Below are 26,349 nucleotides of genomic sequence, written 5' to 3'. Positions count from 1 at the left end.
GCTGGAAATTTGAATCCAGGTCAGGGGAACTAGATGCACCAAACCTCCATAAAGTTGCTTGCAGTCCTCAGGTATCCTTTTTCAGGTTGTTTGATGTTCCTTGATGTTCCTGTGGGCATGACTAGGATGAAACACTGGATAAATAGATGTATCAGTTAACTGAGGGTGAAATGTTCCAAAACTCAGCCCTACTCATTTATTGCTGCTTGAAAACCCTATAGATACAAATCAGAAAAAAAAATGAACTGTGATTTTTGATGATTAAAAAATAGAAAAAAATAAACTTTCCTTTTTGTAGCCCTAGAATATGAGAGAATGTTGTAATTATGCTTGATTTGCTGCAAAGAAAACCAGAAGTTTTTTCTATTTTTTTTAATCTTTTTGCCCTTTTGTCTGTTTTTCTCTCTTTTCATTTCTTTTCTTTCTTTATATTAGTTTTGGTTAATTTGTATATTCTTTTAAAATCTTTTTAACAAAATTTATATGTACAGGTAGTCCTCACTTAATGAGTTACAACAGACTTTCTTCCAAGAACAACCTATGACCCAGTTCCGGAATTCCAACAGCTGTGCTGCCCCCCCCCTGCTCCCCAAATGCAGTCGTGTGATCACATTTTGGACAGTTGTTAACCAGCTCATATTTAGGCCATTTGCAGCATCCTGCATTCATGTGTTTACAATTTTAGCAGGCTTTTGTCATTTTTCAGCATTTATTTCTGGGTTTGGGCAAAAAACACCCATTGAGTAAAACAGGTTTGCTTAATGACTGCTGCAAAAAAGGTAATAAAATCAGGTACAATTATGCGGTGAGCCTCTTAATGATTGCCACAATTTATAACCATAATTCCAAGTTCATGTATGGTCATATGTCAAGGACTACATATATATATATGTATCTGTGTATGTGTGTATGTGTGTGTGTGTGTGTGTATACACATACATACACACATACACTTCCCCCTAAAATGTTATGTGTGATCTTTGTCCACCCATAGATTGTATTAATGACCATTTGCAGTTACAACAGCACTAAAAAAGTGACTTGTGACCATTTTTCACACTTATGACTGTTGCAGCCTGCCTGTGCTCACGTGATTTACATTCAGAAGCTTGACAACTGACTCATATTTATGACACTTGCAGGGTCCCGGAATCATGTGGTCCCCTTTGGCGACCTTCTGACCAGCAAAGTCAAAGGGGAAACCAGATTCACTTCACAGCCATGTTATTAATTTAAGAACTGCAGTGATTCACTTAACAAATGTGGTGAGAAAAGTCGTAAAATGGGGCAAAACTCACTTAACAAATTTCTCATTTAACAACATAAATTTTGGGCTCAATTGTAGTCGTAAGTTGAGAACTACCTTTACATTGCCAGAGTAATTCAGTGCTAAAGAAAATTTAAAATCTTGGTTCAGGCCTTTTGTAGATGTTCTTAGCCTGGTATCTTCTAGATCAGAAGCCCCCAACCTTTTGGGCACCAGGGACCGGTTCCATGGAGAAAGGTTTTTCCGCAGACTGGAGAATGTGTGGTTTTGTGTGCTGGATGGGAGCTTTGCTTGTTTGTGCGGCCCAGTTGCTGGCATACCGCGGCCCAGTACCAGTCCATGGACCAGGGGTTGGGGATCCCTGCTGTAGATATATTGAGCGGTGGGTTTTGATTATGGTAGTCACAACACATTCTTAGTAAGATGCCATCTAGGGAAAGCCAGATTTATTTTTGAAAAATAGAAATTATAGTTAAGGTGGAGGATACAGTGCCATGTTTGGTTTTCTCTGTAACTTTACTAATGCTGTGTGCAGAACATTTCTCATTCTCTGTCACACAATCTTTTTATTACAGGACTTGTTTGTTTGCTTTTTTTTTCTGCCCTAGTTACGAAGTCCTGTTTGCTTTTGGAGTAGGGTGGATTCAATATTTAATTGTGATGAACCATTCTGATTTGATGGATTTTGTGAAATACTTTCAGTTGGGTTCTGTAACCTCATTTCTGAAAAACATGAGCAGGTCACTGTTTTCCGGTTTCAGGTAATATTGGGGATGTGGCACAGTTCAAAGAGATTATAGATAACAGCAGCCTTTTATGTCTGATGATGAAGTTTGGTTAGAATTAGATCATTGCTGCAGCGGTCATAGTTTCATTTTAGTATAACTGCACAGTGACTAAGAATGCTTTAATGTATTCGTTAAGTAATCCCTTAATTAACTAATTCATTATTTTAGACTTCCTGAATCTCCGGTGTGTGGACTACACAGCTATGCTGGCTGACAATAGTAGGAAGTCTTGTACGTATATCTGAAAGACTTAAGTGGAGGAAGGGTAGATTGCATCGCCACTGACAACACTGAAATTAAAACTCACCTCCTTTGCATCAAATTTATATCAGAATTTAGTGATCTGTTCTTGCTCCTGAACTTCTAGGTAACAGGGAATTAGTGTGCTAACTTTTGTCTATTTAAATTTATTAATTGGTTTTGGCAGTATATATTTATGACTTCCATGTGAAAAAGATTATGGCTTTCCCAGTTAAGATAAGCCACTGCAAATCAAAAGTTGAAATGGAATTGGAGGGATGTCCTAATGTCCATGCTACAGATTGCTTGATACTTTCTCTTGACTTGGTCTCCAAAGTTTGTGTGGACTTTGTGCCATTTTAATCTTCTCCACAATCCTGTGAAATAGCCATAAGCAAAGAAATTTGGCCAGAAAACCAGTCTACTTAAACTGGACAATTTCATCAAGCTAGCTTTTTTTATGGCTACCGTGTTGTGCTGGAAAGATTCCTGACTTTCTTAGCCTGGTTTTTTTCCATGTGGCTTCTGTTTTTGATTTGGAGGAAACTGTTCAGAACATTATGGCTTTATTATTTAATTTTTATCCTTAAGTGGTGGCCCCCAAACCTCTTGAGACGTACAAGGTATTTGTAATTCTCTCAGAAACTGTTGGACTCCCCTTTATGCAATCTTGCTATAAACTATTAGATGTCTTATGAGCATTCCTTTCTTGTTCTTCTACCTTTTGCCAGTCTAAGCAATTCCTCTCCTTTGGTATTTACATTCTTGGCATACTTGCACACTATTATCATATTCCCCATCAACTTCATTTTAGTAGGGTAAGCATTTTTTATTCTTTTTAATCTCATGCAGCATAGGCCGCTTCAGACCTGTAAGAGCATTTGTGAAATACACATGTGCACGCATGCACACACAGAGATATTTTACTACATCTTGTAGCATGTTGTTTTAAGCTGAAATGTAACACTTATGGCATAATTTAATTTGCTGCTGATTGTTTTCTTGTATGACACATCTTTTCTATTATTCTTGTTAATTTAATATTGCCAACTTTCATCTAATTGGACTACCATATTCTTTTCCAGTATTCCTTTTTCCTAGGTTTTCTTGAGAGCAATATGATCTGCTTAGGCAGGCTGCATTGAGAAGTTAATACAGTTCAAAGTTAGAATACCTGTATATGTAGAAGCTGCCAAGATCAACCATTAGCATCACCATTTGAAAAGAGTTTGGTAGCACAAATTTACCCCAGCTATGGGTTTATAAGTGATAGGAATACAGATCGTCCTCATTTAATATCTACGTGTTCAGCAATTGTTCAGAGCTACGAGGGCACTGGAAAAGGAAGTTACAACCCCCAGTCCTCATAGTTGCAGCTTCACAGCATCCCTGCATTCACACGATTATGATCCAGGCACTCATCAATCAGTTCGCAATTACAACATTGCAGTACCCTGCAGTCACATGATCACCATTTGCAATTCTCACTGCTGGCTTCTGGCAAGCAAAATCAATGGGGAAGACAGCAGAAGGTTGCAAAAGGCAATCACATGATTGCGGAACATCACAAATATGTGGGATTTGCCTAACAAATGACCGCATCACTTAGCAACAGGATTCCTGGTCTCAATTACCATTGATAAGAAAGGAGCAGTTGTAATAAATCGCAATGCCTGACGGATAAAATTGGGAAATTGTTAGAGTATTGGAAGAGAAACCCTGGAAAGCTGCCTGCTATTTAGAGAAAATATAAGGATTCAAAAGTCTGGTGCCCTCCAAATGTTTGAGAGTGCAGTTCTCATATTCCCCCTATCAGTTGGTCAGGCTGGAATGTCTTAATCATTTGCAACCTCTAAAGATGCCAGGATGTTGTTGAGAGAAGTGGACAGCTTCTTATTAGAAGGACAACTAATCTAACTTCATCTCATGTTTCTAAGATGTCTGTTGATGATGCTTACTTGCATGGATTTCTGGAAATTTATATCAAAATGTTGCATTTACATTTTGAATCTGAACATTTTCATATCATTGATAGAACTATCAAACATCCACTTGCATATACACAACCTGCTGATTCCCCAAGAGAGCAACAATGATTTGGATGGTCTGAGTTTGAACGCTTCATTAAACTGCAAAATGTCTCAGATTTTTAAAAATGAAGCACCAAGTGAATCTTTCCTATAACCCAGGGTTTTACTTTTGAAGTTTGACAACTATATCTGAGTATTATTATTCTGTTGTTTCATTTATAGAGAAATTACGGTATATCTACATTTGTTGTAGCAATTTTTTAAAGTCAATAACCTAACATCAGATGTTTTAAGTACAACCCTTAACCCAGACAGAAAGATCATTTCCATGGGGGTAATGTTATGTTTTTTTAAAACCAAAGTATAATCCCTTGCAGCTTCTAGTTTTTCTTGACCAAACGTCACTTTCGTATATATTTATAATATGTATTGCTATGTTTCCACTTGGGTAAATACTTGGATAAATGAGATCCATCTCCGTATTTTGATGTTTGTTGCAACTAGGAATATCATTCCTTCAAATCCGCATAACAGCCTTATGCATCTGGATTTTAAATACTGTTGAAAAAGGGGCTGCCAGGTATAAATATATTATTTATTCTTTTTCTATCTTTCCTTTCCTTTTTTATTTTTTCCCATTCTCTTCTCTCTCACTTTAATTTGTATTAGTTTTACAATCATATTTCTTAATTTTTCAATAAAATTATATTACAAAAAAGGAAACGACAACCTAGAAACATTGGTTCTATCTTTGCTTTCTTTTGCCTCAGTTGTTCTACTTCTATTTGCAAGTGTTTGTATTTGGTAATTTTTTCTAGTTCTTTCTCTTTTATTCTGCCATCTCCAGGTACTGCCACATCCACTATCCAGACTTTTTTGTCTTTCTTATCAATAATGGCTACATCCAGGGTGTTATGTGGCAGGTGCTTGCTTGTCTATCTGAATTCTAGAATCCCAGAGCACTTTAGCTTCATCACTTGCTATTACTTTGCCTATTTTGTGGTTGCACCAGGTTTTGCTCGCAGGCAAATGGTGTTTCTTGCAGATATTCTAATGCAGGGGTCCCCAGCCCCCGGTCCCCAGCATGCCAGGAAGTGGGCCGCACAAACAAGCAAAGCTCCATCCTCAGGATGCAGGCAGTATTCAAACCCACACACCCCTCTGGTCCGCAGAAAAACCTTTCTCCATGGCATCAGTTCCTGGTGCACAAAAGGTTAGGCACCTCTGTTCTAATGCACCATTGCTGTGATGGAATCTGGCACTGATTGCAGAAGGGAGGGGCTTTTTCTGCATACCAAGGATTTAAAGCTGATTTGTCTTTTAGCTTCTTGAGAAAGAGCCTCTCCCTCCTCCAGACCAGTGCCAGATGCCATTACAATTGTAGCTAGTTTGTCGTGCCGTTTGTAGCCAGTCTAGTATGCAGTCCTCTTGCAGCAGCTAACTAGGCGTCCACTGTTTCTTCCACTTCTTTGCAGAGGCAGCATTTGCTGCCTTTGCTGTCTTCTCAGTTTTTGTATGGGCTAGTTATTTAGGCTTGGTCTTGTGCAGCCAGAATTAGCCCCAGTAATAATAATGGGGCCATTAGAATCAGGGCCATCTGGATTTTGTGGAGGCCCTTGTTTCAGAGGGCAGGTGCTACTGCATAGAAGGCAGACTTCCAGGATCCCAATAGATGACATTGTTTACTCAAAGAAACCCAGAGTACACCAACTCAGCAGGATGAAATTGGTCAAGCAGATCCTGTAGGAGACAGGTGGTATCACATAAAGAGAACTTCTGAATACAGTAGTATTCAGGATGTAGTCCTCGACTTACATCCCTTCATTTAATGGTAGTTCAAAGTGACTTACAACCAGTTTTTGCACTTATGACCATTACATTGTCCTGCAATCACATGATCAAAATTTGGTTGTTTGGCAACTGGCATGCATTTACAACAATTGCAGAGACCCAGTCTCACATGATCACCATTTACAAACTTTCCAGGGAGCTAACTAGCAAAGTCAAGGGGGAAGCCAGATTTGCTTAATGACAGCTATGATTTATTTAACAACCGTGGCAAAAAGTTGTAAAATTAGGTGTGACTCAGTTAATAATTGCATAGCTTAGCAACAGAAGTTCTGATCCCAATTATGGTCATAAATCAAGAACTACCTGTATGATAATTTTGAGCTGTTCTGTAACCTGATGAGAAATGATCAGCATTATATGTAATATATGTGGAAGATTCCAGGTTGTTGAAGGTCCTAGACCTGGAGGCACAATTGGTCCTTCAAATACCTTGATCTTAGGTCATTTAAAAAGATATTGACTACCCACCCTTTTGAATCCATTGTATAGATACCAGGTTATGTACTGCTGCTATAAAATATGGTAGAATGCATACATGAGACTTAACTAATGGGCAACAAAAATTACCCCTGAGCTCTTTCAGGTACTAAAACAAAATTTTACACATTTTCTTCATGACTTTGATTGTCCATACCTGTCTGATATCTAGGAATCTGATGAAATTGAAATCTCTTTAGAATGATAGGCTAGAGACAGTCTGCAGGTTGTGACCACAATCAGGACTACACTTTCGGTTGTTAAGTGATGTGGTCTTAAGGGAGTCATTATGTGAACACACCTGGTTTTACAACCCTTTTTGCCACAGTTGCTAAGTGAATCATGCATTTGTTAAGGGAATCTGCCTTCCTCATTGACTTTGCTTGTGGGAAGCTGGCTTGTGACTCTGGGATGCCACAAGCAGTGTTGTGAAATAGCTGTTGAGGGGCTCTTCTTCATTCACATGGGATAATTTCATCTCCCTTCTTCTGCTAGGTACTGCCTATTATTTTTTATCCTTTTTTAAACTGGCATACATCCAAATAAAACTCTGGTAGCAGCTGTCCAACATTTTTATTTTTAAAAAATACAGATAGTCCTTGACGTATGGCCACAATTAAGCCCCAAATTTTTGTTGCTAAGTAAGACAGTTGTTAATTGAATTTTGCCTCATTTTATGACCTTTCTTGCCACAGTTGTTAAGTGAATCACTGAAGTTGTTAAGTTAGTAACATGTTTCCCATTGGCGTCCCCATTGACTTTGCTTATCAGAAGGTCGCTAAAGGTGGTCGCATGATCCTGGGACACTGCAAACATAAAATATAGATTAGTTGCAGAGTGTCTAAATTTTGATCACATGATTATGGGGAGGGTGCAACAGTCATAAGTATGAAATATGGTCATACTTTTCTTCAGTACCTTTGTAACTTTGAACAGTTACTAAATGGAGCTGTTATAAGTCAAGAACTACCTGTACTTGTGGAGCTCATTGGCATTTGAAAGTAAAAATGATGTCATTAGCTGATGCTTTTTTCCTGCTATGTGTTCTGTTCCAGCCTATGACCGGCCCTGTTTGTGTGTCAGGGACAACCCCTTTTTCCTTTTAACAGTCAATAGGCTGGAAAAACCCAACTCAAATTTATTTACAGTTCAAACAAAAAAGCAACAGAATGTTTCCTTCAATAAATGATTCAAAATATCAAACAAGAGTCAACAAACAAGAGTTAAACAGAAGTAGCAAGAACAGACCAGGATTCTCTTACAATGTCTCCAAACGGTTGCCTTCAGCAACCAGCCCCGCCCACACCTTCCCCTTTTATTATCAGTCCCAAGGCGTGGCTTCTCACTACCTTCTTCTCTTTTCACTGAGTTTCCTCATTGATTTTCTGCTGGATTGCCTTCTGCTTCTAGCGTCTCTGAACAGATTCAGCTGTGACTCCTCTGAGTCCGACACCTCATACTTACACAGCTGAGCCTCATGAGGAACATGACTGTAGGGGCCAGGCTGAGAATCCTGCAGTGCATCAGAGCCTCCCTCCAACACCAAAGGCTCTCCAACCCCCCCCCCTCCTCCTCCTCCTCCTCCTCCTCCTCCTCAGATTCATCGGACTCAGCTGCTGGGAGCACAGGCTGACACTGAATCACAACACTATGCTAGGAAACCCAAGCAACTATATTTAATTTAATAATTTAATTTAATAATTTAATTTGTATACCGCCCTTCTCCCGAAGGACTCAGGGCGGTGAACAGGGCAATACATAATAAAAAACCGGATACAAAAATTAAAAAGTGATTAAACAACTATGCCTGTAGTAATTAATACATATTAAAATTAAACTAATTATAAAAACCCAACCCCATCCCGTCAGACCAGGCCAGCTTGTTCAAAAAAGAAGGTTTTGAGATCGCGCCGGAAGGAGCGAAGGTCGGGGGCCATCCGGAGCTCGACCGGTAAGCGGTTCCATAGGTCTGGCGCGCCCACAGAGAACGCTCTCCCCCTGGGGGCCACCAATCGGCATTCTTTGATCGGAGGCACCCTGAGGAGGCCCTCTCTGTGGGAGCGCACTGGATGGAGGGAAGTTGGCGCCGGCTGCAGGTGTTGCCATAGGTAATCTGGACCCATGCCATGAAGGGCTTTGTAAGTCATCACTAACACCTTGAACCTCACCCGGAGAGCAACCGGTAGCCAATGCAGCTTGCGGAGCAGAGGTGTAACATGGGAGTATCGGGAAACCCCCAAGACAACTCGCGCGGCTGCATTCTGCACCAGTTGAAGTCTCCGGGTGGACTTCAAGGGCAGCCCCATGTAGAGAGCATTACAGTAGTCTAGACGAGAAGTCACGAGCGCATGAGTGACTGTACGCAAGGCATCCCGGTCTAGATAGGGCCGCAACTGGCGCACCAGGCGAACCTGGGCAAAGGCCCCCCTAGTCACAGCTCCAATATGCTCTTCCAAAGAGAGCTGTGAATCTAGAGGGACCCCCAAGTTGCGAGCCCTATCTACAGGGGGTAATAGCTCACCCCCCATGGCCAGAGATGGAATAATCGGAATTTCCCAGGATGCCGGCACGAACAGCCACTCAGTCTTGTCAGGGTTGAGTCGAAGCCTGTTCCTCCCCATCCAGACCCGGACCGCCTCCAGGCAGCGGGACATCACGTCGAGGGCATCACTTGTCAATACAAATTGACAAATACTGAGGATATACGAAGATAAGACCCTAATTTCCCGTTGTCTTCACACATTCATATGGACACCACACCATCTCTCACTTTCCAGTGGCTAGAGAAATAGAGAGGAGAAATGAGAAAACCTTGCTTACCCGGCTCTAGTTTCCATGTGGTGTTTTTTTCCCTCTATGTTTTCCTAGGGATATCAAGTTCCTGCACCTCAGCAGAGTAGTCCATATTCGTGTCAGAAGCACCTACAAAGCTAACCGAAATGGTAGGCTGGGATTCATAGCTGTAGCAACAGGTGGCCTTGCCCCATACCAAATCAGGTTGTACAATCTGGGATGGGCCTAGCACACATGCTTCAGTACGCCTGCCCATCAGCTGGGGTGTAACCAAACTCATTCCTCTGAGATGAAAGCAGAGAAAGTTTCTTTCAGGTTGGATTTGCAGGCTCCACTTGATCCTTTCTTAGACGTATTGGAAACTCAGCAAGACCTGAGTATCCATCCACGAACTGCTTCTGAACACTGTATCTCTGAGTGGAGAATGTGGCAGATGAGATCATTGGATGGTTTCTCTATAAATGCTTTTCTTGCTGCAGACAGCGCTCTGGTATGGATATATTATTTTATGTATTCTATATGAAGAACCTATGGAAGCCTAGAGTCATTTTGCTGGTGTACACAGAGTTTAGATAACTGATTTAAATATTTTTGTTTACATCTTATTTTTCTTTATGATGATGATGATAGAACTACATAGTTCTATCGTTTTGTTCTATGTTTGAAGGGCTTAGTATCCCTTTTGTTTGTCTGAAACGAAGAGAGATCTTCCTGAGGCAGCTGTCTTGAACTAGGGAGCCAAACTGGTTGGGGTGCAACAACAGCTGGCATGTGTGGCATTCCAAAATTTGGTTTGAATGGCATCCACCCTATCTATGTTTATAAGGTGTGTAAGAGTTTGTTAGCAGAAACAGGAAGGGAATGGCAAAGGTGGAAAGCTTCTGGCTTACCTGAGAAGCTTCTACTGCACGTTTTACATTTAAGATTGTTTTTTCTCAAATCTGATTTGTGCCATAGCCTTGAGTGGGCGATTTTAATATTTATACATTACACCTCCTATGTTAAGCAAAGCTTAACTATGATTTGTTTACTCCATGTTTTGTGCACAGAAAAAGGAAAACGTATTTTTTTAAAGATATGATTCTTAGTGCAGGATAGCCCTAAAGTTCGTTGTTTTTTTTTTTGCAAATACACAAAAGATGCTGTCCCTAAAGAATAATTCATGTAAATGATGAAAAAAATGTGTCCTCTTTTTTCTGAGAAAAAAATGTGGGTAGTTCATTTATCTCAAGTCTAATTACTTATTTATATAGGTAAGTTTAAATGTATTCACCATTCAATCACTACGGACTGAGCACTTTTAAAAATGTTGCAGAGAAAGAGCTCCTGACCTAGTCATGGATGGAGAGCCCCATGGAATGCAAGGGCTGTAGGCGAGATCATGAAATCAAAAAAACTACCCTAAAGAAGGCAGTGGCAAACAATTTCTGTATTGTTATTGTTGTATTATGTCTATTTAATTATCAGAGATTTGATTACTAATTTATTTGAGAGTTAATGTAGCTATGCAAACATATTAAGTGTGAGCTAATAACTGTATTGTACAAGCAAAATTAATGTTAAATAACAACCAGTACATGAAACTGTTAAAACAATACAGCTCACTTTTTTACATGTTGTTCCTGCCTTATCAGTTACCGGAAGAATGATCAGCTTCTGTTTGCTACTTAAACCAATCATGATTAGGAAAGTTTTTTTCCCCCTGTTAAAATCTCTAGATTTTGTCTGCCATAAGCAAGTTGGGGATGGAGCCAAGCATAGAATAAGTAGCATATCGTGTATGTATCATAACAGCTTATCTGGCAGTAAATGCTTATCTACCCTGAGGAGAGTCAGGGTATTAAGTAATAAATAAAATTATGTTCTAATTCTTTGAAAATAGATCTAATAACTGAATTTGGGCCAACAAAATGTTTCTTTTCAGTTCTACAACTGCAGTACAGGAAAAGCAGTAATCCTTATTACTCCCCTAAAGGCACTCATGTAGCGATTCAGTGAGAAAGACCTGTTTGCGTGCTGCTGTTTTGAAGTAAGGTTATAAGCCTCCTAGATATTCTGGTAGCTATAAGTGTAGATGCTTGCTATTTTTTGTGTAGATGAGTTTTAATGTACATTCTTGTGATTCAGGGAGATGGAGGATGTGGATGTTTTGAATACATAAAAGAGCTGTGGTTGATTGTGTAGATAGGTTGGGGAGATATACTGTAGAGGACTTGGTCTCTCATCTTCTCTCTGCATAGAAACCAAGTAAGAGCTTTAAGGAAGGAAACCCTTTCATCTGACTCCTTCTCTATTACTACAACCCCCATCAGGTTAAAAAAAACCCAAACTAATCTTGGAGACTTAACTATATTTACAAAGCAGAGTTAATTAGTCATATGCAGGAAACATGCAGCAGTGGGTCTATGGGTGAATTTTTTCATGTTTTCAGAAGTAAGGGTTTATTGTATATTTCCCCAATGTGTGCTTTAATCTAGTCTTTTCCATCTTCTCGATGCACTGAAATGCCCTACTGTGCCACCCACTTTGTCAAAACGTTATGAATGATAATCATTGCATACTGGAGAGTATAAGGTCAGGGAATGGTGAGTTTAACCTTGTGCTCTGTATTAAATCTGTTCTGTCCTCATCTCTCTTTCCAGCCAGATCTTCTGAATTTCAAGAAGGGATGGATGTCCATATTGGATGAGCCAGGAGAGGTAAGGTGGAAGAATTATTAGAGCGCAATCATCTCCTTCTCTCTATTTGAAGAATTATTAGGACATAATCTACTTCTTATTCCTACTCTTCTTTTTCTTCCATTCCCACTGAAATAATGGTTTTACGCCAACCCCATTTTGAAAATGTGGAAATTAAATATGCTTTTGGTTTTTCTTCATAATTAAATGCATTGCTTTACAGAAGCTTTCGCTTGTGTAACATAAATAAATTATACGTGTCAGTAAAATACCAGTATGGATACTTTACCTAATGTGTCTTCTGTGATTCTTACTGTTGCATGTTGCATGTTCCTGTCAGAAATGGCTGACAAAAAAGTTGGGAGGAATTCTTTTCATAATTAAGTGGCTACTCATGAGGCCGAGTGTGTTTTGAGCAGTATAGGTGTTGAATGGTTTGTGTTTTTGAGAACAAAAATATCTTATATTTTGTCTTGCTGTTCTCCTTCGGTTAATGGTTTGGCCAACAGTGGACAAAGCACTGGTTTGTGCTGACAGATTCAAGTCTGAGGTACTACCGGGACTCCAATGCTGAAGAGGTAAGAAAGTGACCTGCATGGAATCTTTTGGATGTGGTAGTCGGGTATTCAAGGGAAGAGTACTGTGCAATGATTGTATGTATTTCCTTCAGGGGAAAATAGAAATGATATGTCATGTATTTCTTTATACACTGAAAAGATAACATGACACTTAGCTTGGAAATAATTATTTAACTGAAGTTGATAAGAGGAAGGAGGCTCCACTAGGCTGGAAAGGTTGTATATCGGGAGATAGGAAATTCCTGGGCTAGATGATTTGCATAACACTTACGGTCTGGAGGTCTTTTCAGGCAGATGATCTAGATGGAGAAATTGACCTACGTACTTGCACCGACGTGACAGAATATGCAGTGCAGAGGAATTACGGCTTCCAGATACATGTAAGCGCTCAGAATCCTGGCATTTGGAAATGAAATAAAAGGGCCATATAGTTTACCGAGTCCAGCAAAGAATTCTCTAAGGTTCTTTAATTCTGTTGTGGAAAAGATGCTTCTGTTTTCCCACCATAATGAAGTAAACGCAAAAGATGGCAATTTAGCTTGTGAATTGAAATTATTTTTTAAACCACAGTCATAAAATTGTAACAGAGAGGATTTGATCAAGCTGAAGTTTTCCAAATGGAATAGGCCTTCGGTTTGCATGAATACTGTCAAACAGAGGGTTAAACTAAGTGGGACACAGCTTCAATTACAGTTAGTTGACTTAGGACTGTAATAGAGGCCAGAATTTCAGTTGTGAATCATTGTGATCTTAAGGCATCATGTGACTGGACCTAGTGGTTTTTGCCATTTTTTTGCAGTGGACATTAACCAAACCCCGTGGTCATTAAAGGGATCTGGAAGCAAATGCTGAAAGCCAACACAAAATGCCATAAATTGTGGTCATGTAATATGTGCAAATGACTGTAAAGATGAACTGGTTGCCAGGTGCCCAACCAGCGCATGACCATGGGGGTGTGAGGCCATCATAACTTCAAAATCGGGTTGTAATTAGCTTTGGGGGAAGGGATCCATCATTACTTTGAACAGTTGCTAAGTGACCAGTCATAAGTTGAGGAATACCTGTAATACTTAGTTTATAAGGTTCTTATGTAATGTTACCCTTATTGAAATCTGGCTGTTTCCTAGTTTCCTGTTTAATCAAAACCCAAACCTGAACTCAAATGTACTTGCAGGACTTAGTACTATCTGAACTTGGTTGTTTGCTCACAGATGTTTCATTTTCCAACTTCTTAGGCAAATGAAACATTTGCAAACAAACAACAAAGCTCAGAGTGTATTAAGGACTCCACAGTTCAGTCCTGAGCTACACTATATTATCTTCTGTTGCCAGTGTATGCTGGCTTCCATGTGGCTCTTACCTTTTCTATGTTGAAGGTGAGCCAAAGGTGTACTTGAGGTGTATAATCAAGCACATTTTGTGTGTTTCTTTTTTCCAGACTAAAGATTGTGTTTTTACGTTATCTGCAATGACATCAGGAATCCGTCGGAATTGGATTGAGGCTCTGAGGAAAAGTATTCGACCAGCCAGTGTGCCTGACGTCACAAAGTATGTGGTGCATCAAGCTTACCAATAATTAAATTATAAAGTTAAATCTATAAGACTATGACATTAGAATGGGGATGCCAGAGCAATCATCTTAAATCTGGTGCTCTTTAACAGACATGGTGGTTGAGAATTGCAAGCAAAGCAAACACGGAGGACTCTGCTGAAGTTTTGGTGAAAAACAGGTTTCTTGTGGAGTTGAGTGGAAAGTGCTGCACCTCAGTACTGTCTGCTCTGGTCAATAGTTCTTCTCTAGATTTCAGAAATCCCTCTTCTCCAGCCCTGATTAAATTGGATATAGGTAAAGGTTCCCCCACACATGTGTGCTAGTCGTTTCCAACTCTAGGGGCCGGTGCTCATCTCCGTTTCAAAGCCAAAGAGCCAGAGCTTGTCCGAGGACGTCTCCGTGGTCATGTGGCCGGCATGACTAGACACCAAAGGCGCACGGAACACTGTTACCTTCCCACCATAGTGGTCCCTATTTTTCTACTTGCATTTTTACGTGCTTTCGAACTGCTAGGTTGGCAGAAGCTGGGACGAGTAACAGGCGCTCACTCTGCTACGCGGCACTCGGGATTCGACCCGCCAAAGTGCCGATCTTCTGATCGACAAGCTCAGCATCCTAACCCACTGAGCCATCGCGTCCCTTGTTAAATTGGATATAGCATCCTTTAAATGTTCATTAGGAGTTAGATTGCTATGCTGGGCCTCTTTCTGATTCCCAAGAGGTTGTCTAGTTTGATCCAGTGTTATCAGTCTGGAATGCCTACTCTTCTCTCCAACTGAGCCAGGTGAAAATATTTATTAGCATTATTCATCATAAATGTTTTGTTGTATTTCCAACAATCTAGTTATTGTAACATCTTGAGAACTTGTTCCTCTTGAATTCCTATGTGGGATAATAGGGCTGACTGTATCTGGATGGCTCCCAGATCTGGGTGTCATCTACACTGAGAATCATTGTAGGCAGTTTCTGCAAACACTTTCCTGAATGATTTCTACTTTTAAGCTTGGCATGACTTTCCTCCTGGTTCCAGGCTATCTGACCACAATAAGGAAAACTCATTCCGCAACAATAAATCCCCCAAGAGTTCCTTCCGCACCGAGCTGCAGCCCAACACTGGAAGTGAGGTGATATCCAGAGCTGGCAGCAGGAAGGCTGAAGGACAGCAACAGGCTTTTGACTGTGTTGAGTTATCCCCCTTACAACAGCGGTCTGCTTCAAATCAGGGGTCCCCACAGCGGTCAAGAGGGAGCACAAGAAGTTCAGATGGAGCAGTCAAGCGGGAAGAGTTGGAGCGGGACCTGGCCCTCCGCTCGGAAGAAAGACGCAAGTGGTTTGAGTCTTCAGTCAGTGGGGGCCTGCAAACAGATGGTCCAGTGGAGAATCCTTGTCCTAAGAAGCCTCACGGGACTCCTCTTACTGACGTTCAGAGGAGTCGGCTAAGTGAAGACATTGAGAAGAAGTGGCAGGAGCTGGAACGTCTGCCTCTAAAAGAGTCCAAACGGATCCCACTGATGGTGCTGCTGAACCAGGGCAAGGGGAACCCTGAGGATGCAAGTGAGGCACTGGAGAAAGAGGTAGAGGAAAGAGGGAGATGGGTGGTTTTAAAATTAGATAAATAAATAAAATAAATAGTAGCCACTGGCAAAGTCATCATGTGTGGGAGGAAATACCTCTGTCCTTTTCACAAGCCTGAATAATGCAAATGTGCACATTCTCTGAATTGTTTCTGCTGTTGATGCTGACTCTTTGAAATGTGTTGAAACAAGAAGGAAGGAGAAACATAAGCTTCTCTGCAGAGATATCAGTAATAGCATTTAGACTTATATACTGCTCCACAGTACTTTACAGCACTGTCTGAGTGGTTTACAATGTCCACCTATAGCCCCCACCAATTTTACCAACCTCGAAAGGATGGAAGGCTTAGTCAACCTTGAGCCTGTCACAATTTAACTCCAGGCTGTGGGCAGAGTTAGCCTGCAATACTGCATTCTAACCATTGTACCACACAGCATTTTAGTTTAACACAGTACATGAAACATCCATAAAGCTATTGTGCAACTTGTGTGGTTTGCTCATAACACTAAATAACAGCAAACCAGCACACAGAGATCACTGGAATGGTTCTATGTTTCATTATTTGCAGAAACTGAACATAGTACTTTGAAGCTATCTGAGTATGGTGGCCAGAGCATAGAGTCACCTGAATAGAAAAATGACTTTTGAATGTTGCCAGCAACTTCTAAAATCCATTGTAGAAGTTGACTTCCATGCAGCAGTGATTATGATGTTTTGGAGCAGCAAAAAGAGGGAAATATTAAGGGGTTTAAAATTGATGTACTGAATTGATGTATGAGCACGCCAGCATGTTCCTATGTCATAATATCAAGGGTGTGTGGATGGATTAGAGAGTAAGTCCACTTGCCTATCCTGGTGAACTGGGACTCATGTTTACAGAAAATTATTCTTTGGTGGTGGTATTGGTTGTTTTGCTAAATTGTTTTTTTTAACAGGTCCAAGTCCTGAGGTCACAGCTGGATTCCTTGCGTTCGCACAGTGAGGCAAACCTCCATAAAAATGGGCATATGCCCCAAGGATACATTTCTCAGGTAATGGTAATAGCCCAACGTAATCTTTACATTCTCTGACTTTTTTTCCTTTCTCCACTGCAGTCACTAACTAGCCAATGTTGGTAGAGAAATGAAGAGAACTCGGACCATGCCCATCATTTTCCTATCAGAATTATCTATAATAGAGAGAGGGAGATTTTTTTCAATAGAAGGCACTTCCCCTGCACTCAGTAACAATTTCTACCAAGTCTTGGGAACTTTTAGCACCAACTTGTTCATTTAAATATTTAAAAAAAATCCTTCCCACTTTTAGATTTCTTTTAGCCATGATTACAGATTTAAAAACTGAATGCATGGAGGGACAAAGTAGCTATGACATTAAAAAAAACCAGTTCCAGACAGTAATATATGGTTGTTTTAACTTTAGCTAAAGCTATTTGGAGTTCTTTTGAGGCCAGGCAAAACAGTGACTATAACATGTGACTTGGAAGGGAGAGTTGTCAAGTTTGCTTGGTGGTTGCACGATCAACAGAGAAGGTTGAAACCAAGATTCATTCGGTCTTGGTTTTATAATGCTAAATTACAGTATAGCATTTCCAAATAATAAGATGGTTGAAGATACATATGGTTAAGAGGGTTTGCCTTTGAGGTTCAGGAGTATCTACAGTTTATAGTGCAAAATAGGATACAGTTAGTATCATTAACTAAATTATTTAATAAAAAGTAACTGGACAGGCTGAACTTGTTGACTGAAACTGTAAATTAGAGACATCTTTACATTTTGAAACTTTTTGTTAAGTTTATTTTTATTAAAAATATTTCTGTTTTCTTATCACAGAATACTCTAAAGTTTTTCAGACCAATTGTAATATCATTCTAAAATATAGCAAGATGATGATTATGAATAGTTTTAATTGATTGTCTATTGAAACTGTTCCAATTAGGGTCACTGTAGATTAGAGCAGGCTATGAATACTAGAAATAAGTAAAGTACCTGATAATTATTAACAATTTTTTAAAATGTAATTTTTTAAAAAAGTACAAGTTACAGGCTAAAAAAAGGCTAAAATGTAGAATTGATTTTTTTTAATGATACCCAAAGATACCCACATACTCCTATTGATACTAAGACATAGCATGTACTGTGACTCATTATTGAGTTACTTAGATTAAACTTAAGTTTTACATTTACATTAACTTTGTTACTTGATTTCCCTCTGACTTTGTTCATGATATGTATTTATTTAGATTATATTTGATTTACTTCAATAAACACTAGGTGACTTTTAATAAAATTAAATATTGTAAAACCTTATCAACGAACAGCTAGAGTTAAAAAGTTGAAAGTGACTCTGCAATGCACATAGCTCAAACCCCTAATCCTCACTGGAAAAATGACGTTTTCACAGCTTTCCAGAATGCTTTGAAGAGATGGGGAGCCACCACCACAAAGCCTGATTCCAGACTCCCACCCTAATCTCAGAGAAAAACGACTACATCACCCCTTGCTAGCTAATTAACAGGAAGAGCAGATTCTATTTTTAGGTCCCATAAATAGGTTGGACCCAAACTATATAGTACATGCAGAACAATAACAGTATCTTGAATTTATTAAAAACAAATTGGTGATAAATATAGCCGCCCTACATTCTATACTAGCGAAGTGGTTCTCGCCCAGCAGCATGTAGTTTCCAGGTAGTCTTCACGGATAGGCGTGAAGTAGAATGCATTGCAGTATTGCAATCTAAGGTAATAAGATCATGAAACATTTGGCAGGTGATGAGGCCTGCCAAAAAGAGCCACAGGCTAGCTGAAGTTGGGCAAAGATTTCCTTGGGGACAGCTGGTGTCTGCTGCCCCAGTGCAACCCCCAAGTTGTAGACCTGCTCCTTTAAGGGAAGTGTAACTATCCAGATTGAGAACAGGAGCAACAGCAAATCCAGTGGTCTCTAAATGAGTAGTTCCACCTGGCTAAAGTGTGGTCTCTGCTCATTTAATTCCATTCAAAGTCTTATTGTTAGCAGTCATTGGGTAAGGATACACATTGCATCTCCTACCAGGCTAGGAATGGAGGTGTATAATTGTCATCATATTGATAATACCTGATGATGACTAAACAGACTTCTCCCAGTTTCATATATATATTAAATAACATGGGTGAAAGAGCAGAGCCTATATATGAACAGCCAAGAGTTTGATTGCTCCTCTCTATACTACTGACTGGAAGTGCTCAGGGTAAAATAAAACACCCAGCTCCCAATTCTCATGGGGAATTGAGGTCCGAAATATTAAATACCATTGATCAATGTAACAGGACCAGATCACCTGTATTCTCCCAATCCATATCCCAAAGGAGCATAATGCAATAATCCCAGTCTGAACTGTGACCCAAAGGACTGAGATAATCCAGGTCTGAACTGTGACCCAAAGGACTGAGATAATCTTTACAGGGATCTCTAAAATCATAATTCCACTACCTTCTTCAGAACCTTCAAAACAAGAAGGTTGGGTTCAGTAGAAGTTGTGTATCTCTGAGATCAAGAAATGAGCATTTGAAACAGAATGTACTTAAGTACCTCCTTAGGCCAGCTATCGATTCCCAGAAGTGCCTGAAGGAAACAGATGGCAGATCTTATGCCTTCTAGTGTGCTGCCCATAAGGTGAGAATCCACAAGATCAAAAGAATTACAGGATAACTTGCAAGACAGTACCCAAATTATCTAATTGGATTCTGCTGATGGGGAGTAAAGATTTGAGTAAATGGAAGCAATTGTATCTGCACAGGGTTTTGCTGTCATGGCAATCTGACAGAAGATTGTCAAACCTGTCCTTCTCTAGTAGGGATTAAATTACATTGGAGAATGGTATTAGGAGATCTTCTGCCAACACAGTGTGAACAGACATACTGATGCTTTCCTGCCCTTGCTGTCCCAAACATGGACTTCTACCAACTGGTCTGTAAGGTCCTCAGAATTATGTGCCTTGATTGCTCAATTAAAACTGCATTTTAACATAGCCTTTCCATTGGAAATGTCTTACAATCTAGCCCTGATAGAGCTGCATCCGGGTGCATGGTACAGGTGCTTGTGTGTGTCTGTTTTTAATATGTTAAGTCCCTGTTAACTTTTTTGCAGTTATCTGTTCTCAGTGCTCCCCTATGGCAAACAGAGATGCATTTTTTATTAATTCATCACATAAAATCTGTTTTTCTGTTCTTCTCTCCCCATCCTCTTCTAGGAGGCATGTGAGCGCAGTTTTGCAGAGATGGAAAATTCCCATCAACAGGTCATGACAGAACTACAGCGGCATCACCAGTGGGAGATGGAGCAGTTGCAGCAGGAAAAAGAGCGTCTTTTGTCTGAGGAGGCAGCTGCAACAGCTGCAGGTGACACGATGCACACACAAAACTAAGCTGTAATGCTTTTCTTCCTATATACAATATGAAAAATAAGAAATTACAGATGCATATTCTAGCCATCTGTTTCTCCAATCATAGTTGATAAAAGATTTTCATTTTGACAATAGCAAGCCAGTTCAAATGCAGAGACTACTTATCATCAATCCAAGAAAGTAGATTCATAGTCTTTTTACTATAACAGAGTAATTTTTTAATGACACATGCCTAGTATTTGGTACGTATTTCTTTTGTTAGCGAATTCCAATTTTTTCCTAAATAGTTAAAATCATGTAGTGCTGCCCTCTCTCGATGAATAGAGGCAAAGCATGTACTTTGATAGATAACAAGCATCAAAAATAATTGTAGTCCACAGGCTGTAGTTATCCCTTTAAAATGCTAGGAAGATATGGTTGTTAACCATAGCAATGTTTTCATGATGGAAACAAGCAAAAGATAAGTCTTCAAAAGACAAAGGGGAACAAAAGAGAAGAAAAGGAGAAAGCAAAGGATGGAAAATTTTAAGGGAATTTACATTAGATATCTTAAAATCAGCAACAAAGCTGAGAAGAGACCCCACTAGTGATTTGGGGGAGCTTCTACTTCATTTTTCATTGGTCCTTGTTAGGGAACTTCAAACAGTATGGATTCTTGCTTTGGCCTCTTCTTTCCCTACTGCCCTGACTCCTGGAAATAGCAGGACTAGATTCATTGAACTGGATTCCCCCCTTTCTGCTAGGTCATGCTTTTAAATAGCTTGAACTTGCAGGTGTTGATTTGTTAGCATTGGGGGTTCTGATGTTGATCTTAAAAATATTTTTCAGTTATTTTTTAATCTAAAATGCATTTCAGTATTGATAGTCTTTAGCAGCTGTAGATCTGTTAATGCATCCAAATCAAACTGTAAAATCAGCAGATGTTTTAATTAGATATATACAGGCATCCTGCATTTTTAGACAATTCAAAATCCTTTTGTAATAAATCATTCTTTTTAAGTACATTTGATTAAATATAAGATAAAAATACAAAAAGAAACAAAAGTTAGAAAACTTGACAGAGAAGTGCAAAGAAAGAAGAAAAAAGTAGTGACTCCCGACTTAATGCAGTAATATATATATATATATATATGTATATATGTATATATGTATATGTTTTCTAGACCTACATATATGTATGTATGTATGTATGTGTGTATATATATATATATATATATATATATATATATATATATATATATATATATATATATATATATATATATATATATATATATATATACACGCACACACACACACACACACACAAAACCTTTTGCTTTACATTTCAAAACATTCCAGGCTATTCCTATAATAAGAAAAATATTCTAATCATCAAAACCTAAGATTAAAGTATCACTTTTTTCCAGTTTCAACTAAGAGACCAGAAGCAGTTCCAAGTGGAAATAAAACAAGATAAATTCTTCTCTTTAATTAAAATAGTTTTGCCATCTCCCCTAACTCCATCACCTTTATTATCTGCTCTTCCAGTCTGGAAATTAGTCTTTCCATCTTTGTGCACAAAAGACTTTCGCCACTGTAAACATAACTACAAAGTTCCAAATTTTCTTTAAAGTTCTTTGTCCATCAAACCTAAAAGGAAACTTCTGGTTTCAGTTTTATATTTATTTTAAGAATCTTCTGAATCATGATAAGCTCGCCTAATGAAGACTTCATATTTGTGGTTTCAAAAATCTTTCATAGCTTTAAGATGGACAATAGGCAATTTGTTAAAGTGATTAGAAACTAACATTTACAAACTTAGCTTCCTTTAAAAGTCTCCAGCATGGTCGCAGGCAAGATGACTGATCCTGTCATCTCCTGGAGCTCCCACCTACAGAAAACCTGCAATCTCTTCATGAGGAGCAGCTGTCCAGAGCACATGTGGCCAATCTCCCATCTTTTCTTTGTCCAGAGAGGTTCCAAGGAACTGGTCTATTCACTGGTTCCTTGCTCTTGGCTGTGATTGTCAGTACCACTTTTGTGGAGTTGTCTTTCATTTGCCATTCCCAGTAGTCCAATAGACAAGTGAATTTCTCTTCAAATAATTGCTTTGAGAAACTTGAGTAAAACCTCAAAGTAAAAACCTCATTTGTTAGCAATTATAATTGGGAATATATGAAATTTCTCTGTTTAACTGAATAACCTGATAATTCAGATCCTTTTAATACTATGGCAGTACGTTTTGGGAAAGAATATTCACAATGATCAATCAAATAAAATGTGTCATTCTCCATTATTTAAAGTAAAGCTTGGTAAGCAGATGTTCTGTTTGTCACCCGATACAAAGTATGAATGCAAAATTTCTTTCACTGGATTTTTCTCCTCCCCAAGACAATTTAGTTTGGAATACGGGTAGTCCTTGACTTACAACAGTTTGTTTAGTGACCGTTCAAGGTTACAACTTCACTGAAAACAGTGACTTATGACCGTTTTTTGCACTTACGACCATTGTGGCATCTCCATGGTCAGATGCTTGGCAACTGGTTCATATTTGTGACAGTTGCAGCATCCCGCAGTCATGTGGTCCCCTTTTGCAAACTTCTGACAAAGTCAATGAGGAGGCCAGATTCATTTAACAACCGTGTTACTAACTTAACAAGTGCAGCCATTCACTTAACAACTGTGGCAAGAAAGGTCATAAAATGGGGCAAAACTTTTTTAACAGATGTTTCACTTAGCAACAGAAAATTTGGATTCAATTGTTGTAAGTCGAGGACTATCTGTATATTACAAGTTTAGCAGGTTTTACTGATCCTTCCTGTGTCCTGCCTCCCTTCCCTTTGCTCTAGCAATTGAAGCTCTGAAGAAGGCACACAGGGAAGAAATGAACAGGGAGTTGGGCAGAACACGCAACTTTCAGAAAGGAGTTTCAGATCCAGATGCTCTCCAGAAACAGCATCGGTAAGAGACGATTGAAAAATGATTATTGGAATCTTATTATTGAGGTAGGAGATATAATTATATCTATCAAAATGCTGATTGCTGTAGCATTTGATGAAAATCTTTGGGTGCATTTTGGGAGCAAATTGACTTTGCCATCAATTTTAAATGTAATATAGAAAAGAAAAACATAATTGGGCAGTAGTCCTATTAATTTGTGTGCTTATTTAAATCCATTTGGACCAAATTCAATTTTTGTCCTACCTCTACGGCAGACATGTCAAATTCGCGACATCACGTGACGTCGCGAGACGTATCAGCACTATTTTGCCATTGCCAGCAATGGGGTGGGCATGGCTTCCAGATGACATGTCTGGCCTGCAGGCCGGCAGTTTGACACCCCTGCTCTATGGTATGTCATTCTTTAACCCAGCCCCCATGTGTTTTTGGGTTGCATTCTCCCTGCCCCATCTCATTTAGCTAAGTGCAGCCCTTTTATAGGAAAAGCTAATGACCTTTCAGTTTTCACTTGTTTTCTTTCAACAGATGGGGCCAGATAGGCCTGTAATTAAGTGGGACCAGTAAGGCTCTTTTGCACCAGAGAGAGCCTAGAGAAGGAACTCTGACAACTCAAAAAGACGCCTAGGCACATCAGGCTTGGAAATGGGGATGATAGTAGTAGGCTGTATTTGTGTAGATTAGTGTCTGTCTCATGACGGCTATGTTTTGTTCAGGAGTCGCAAAATAAGATTCTTATTTTGGAAGAGACTGGATTGTTAGAAGACTAGCACAAAAAACTTACTGAAGGCGAAATTATGGTATCTGCTGCAGGTCTGATGTGGAGTCTCTGAAGCGGGAGTTGCAAGTGCTTTCAGAACGGTATTCCCAGAAGTGCCTGGAGATTGGGGGCCTTGTGCAGAAGGCAGAAGAACAGGAACAAATGCTGCAGCGTTTTCAACAGGAGGGGAAAGAGCTGCTTCGGCAAAACCAGGCAAGGGTGGTGCTGCCAGTAGCAGGAATTCTGAGGGATGAACAATGACAAAGTGGCATTCATGAAAGGAGGACAGTTGCAATCTCCTTAATTTAAAATTCTATTTAAATACCAGTGAGCTTTCCATTCGTCTTACCTGGTGGTCCTTGTCTTAGCAGCTAATTCTGGGAGATTTGGCAACAGTTTTTCTGACGTCAGCCATAGACCTGTATGGAATCCCTAGGATGCTGAGTCAGATTGAGCGATAGAATAGTAAACACTATTGAGCTCTGGAAAGACGAGCTTCGTAGAGAGCCCTGGCAACATTCAGCCTAAGATTTTTCTTCTCAAGACTGCACAATTGAAGATGGTAGCAGGCCATTGTGTAAAAATGGTGCAATTATCCAGAGCCTTTTGTCAATATAAGAAGTTAGACAGCCATGGCTTTGCTATATGTAACTCGTCTTTTAATAACTTAAAAAGTTAAAAAAAAATCGAAGGAGCAAAGCCAGAAACAATCCGTCTCCCTTGAGGACATTATCAGATGTATTCCCTCCATGGCCCTCAACTATTGAAAAAAATGTTTTAAAGGCTACAAGCTGCAAAAAGGCTTCCTTCATCTGTTTGATGAATGTGTTATTTCATCCTCATCCTTCCAGGAGTTGCAGAGGCGTCTTTCAGAAGAGATTGGCCAGTTACGAGACTTCATTGCTGCTCGGGGCTCACGTGATGGTGCTTCACACAATGATAAGAGTTCTTGTGAGCTAGAGGTAAGGAGGAGGGTTGCTTGTTGCCTGATACTTTTTGCCTGTCAAATTTTCCATTTTCTTTGTTTCAAGCATTAAATTGGCTATGTAATATTGTGAGTGAAATGAATCTCTGCTGAATCCAGAAGCAGGTGCACACAGCTTTTGCGGCAACAAATAGCTAGGGTGGAATCAGTTTTTAAAAGGGAGATCTGGGAAATTATACATTAGCCAACTTAATGTATCTTCAAGAACGATAGAAATGGTAATCGAGGACATAAAGAAAATCAAAAGGAAAATCAATCTGGATTTTGTCAAATTTCTAAAGTGTTTTTTTTTTTGTTCTTTGTTTCTTGAAAAAGCCACCAGGCAGTAGAGAATGGTTGAACAAACATGGTTGAGCAGGTTACGAGAACCAAGCCATAGAAAATCAGTTTGTTCATGAACACTATCAATTTCCTGCTTTGTATCAGACATCATTTTAGTCTAAAGGGGAATACTTGGGCAACCTAATTCCTGCTGTCTTCTGAGGACAGTATCTCACCCATCTTACCACATTGAAGGTGTTTCTATTGTAGACAATTGTGTCCTGAACATTTCCCTTTCCATCTTTCTTCTGAAGGTGCTTCTTCGAGTGAAGGAGAATGAACTCCAGTATCAGAAACAAGAAGTCCAGTGTCTGAGGGATGAGCTCCAAATGATGCAGAAGGTAGATTCCTAAAAGCAAATCAGAGTTGCTGGTTTGCAAGGAGAAGTACATACACACATAGGCACAGACCGATCATTCCGTGCCCTCTAACAGTATGCAGTGTTATCCAAAGAACAGAAAAGTAGCAAGCTAAAGAAATTAAGGGCATCAGGTAGAAAATGAAACCCAGCTAAAGCCATTTTGCACCAAATCATTCTGTGTATTGCTCCATACCTTTCTACCCTGGCAGATCACCTTTGCTTCCAATACATCCATACTCATTTTATACTCTGCCTTTAATTCTTTAAATTGTTTGGCTCTCTTTTTTGAGTGTCTTCTCAAATCTCTAAATTCTCAGTCATTCTTTTCATCTCAACTTTTTTTTGCAATTTGATTCTCATTGTTTATGATTGACTAATACATTTCTTTCATACTAGTCACTTAACATTCAGCACACATTCATTCTTAACTCTCTTGGATCTCATTTTATCATATTACATGGCATTCAACTTTGTTTCTCTCCTGACGTGCCTAACATAAAACAAAGTGAGCAAAAGCATGCTCTTATATGCAGCTATTGTCTTTTGATGAACATTCACTTCTTGCAATAGACCTATCTACTATTTCTCTAGAAGCATTTGCATATCTTAACATTTCTATAGCCAGGTTCCCATCTCTAGCTAATGTTCTACAACACTGATGTACAGATCATCTATTTGCTTTACTTTTTGCCATTTATATACTACTTGCAGACATTTAGCCAGTTTTCCCTGTTATCCACAGCTACCTTTGTGTTTGATGAATTAATTTTCA

General features: G+C 39.3%; 1 protein-coding gene across 1 annotated transcript in view; it reads left to right on the top strand.

Annotated features, from left to right (window-relative positions):
* Window positions 1-26,349, top strand: part of TRIOBP (TRIO and F-actin binding protein) — a gene marked incomplete at its 5' end in the record, with an annotated part of 61,607 nt that overhangs the window by 33,490 nt on the left and 1,768 nt on the right. Inside the window, 11 exons of the mRNA XM_081330642.1 lie at window positions 12,089-12,145; window positions 12,634-12,702; window positions 12,993-13,082; window positions 14,141-14,250; window positions 15,285-15,828; window positions 16,765-16,860; window positions 20,058-20,205; window positions 23,042-23,153; window positions 23,964-24,123; window positions 24,762-24,872; window positions 25,471-25,557. Of these exons, the coding sequence (XP_081186768.1) occupies window positions 12,089-12,145; window positions 12,634-12,702; window positions 12,993-13,082; window positions 14,141-14,250; window positions 15,285-15,828; window positions 16,765-16,860; window positions 20,058-20,205; window positions 23,042-23,153; window positions 23,964-24,123; window positions 24,762-24,872; window positions 25,471-25,557 (1,584 nt within the window). The remainder of the gene's footprint in view (window positions 1-12,088; window positions 12,146-12,633; window positions 12,703-12,992; window positions 13,083-14,140; window positions 14,251-15,284; window positions 15,829-16,764; window positions 16,861-20,057; window positions 20,206-23,041; window positions 23,154-23,963; window positions 24,124-24,761; window positions 24,873-25,470; window positions 25,558-26,349) is intronic.

The sequence above is a fragment of the Vipera berus genome (assembly GCF_964194415.1).
Source record: "Vipera berus genome assembly, chromosome: 6".
Taxonomy (NCBI): domain Eukaryota; kingdom Metazoa; phylum Chordata; class Lepidosauria; order Squamata; family Viperidae; genus Vipera; species Vipera berus.
This window is presented reverse-complemented; position numbering and strand designations above follow the sequence as displayed.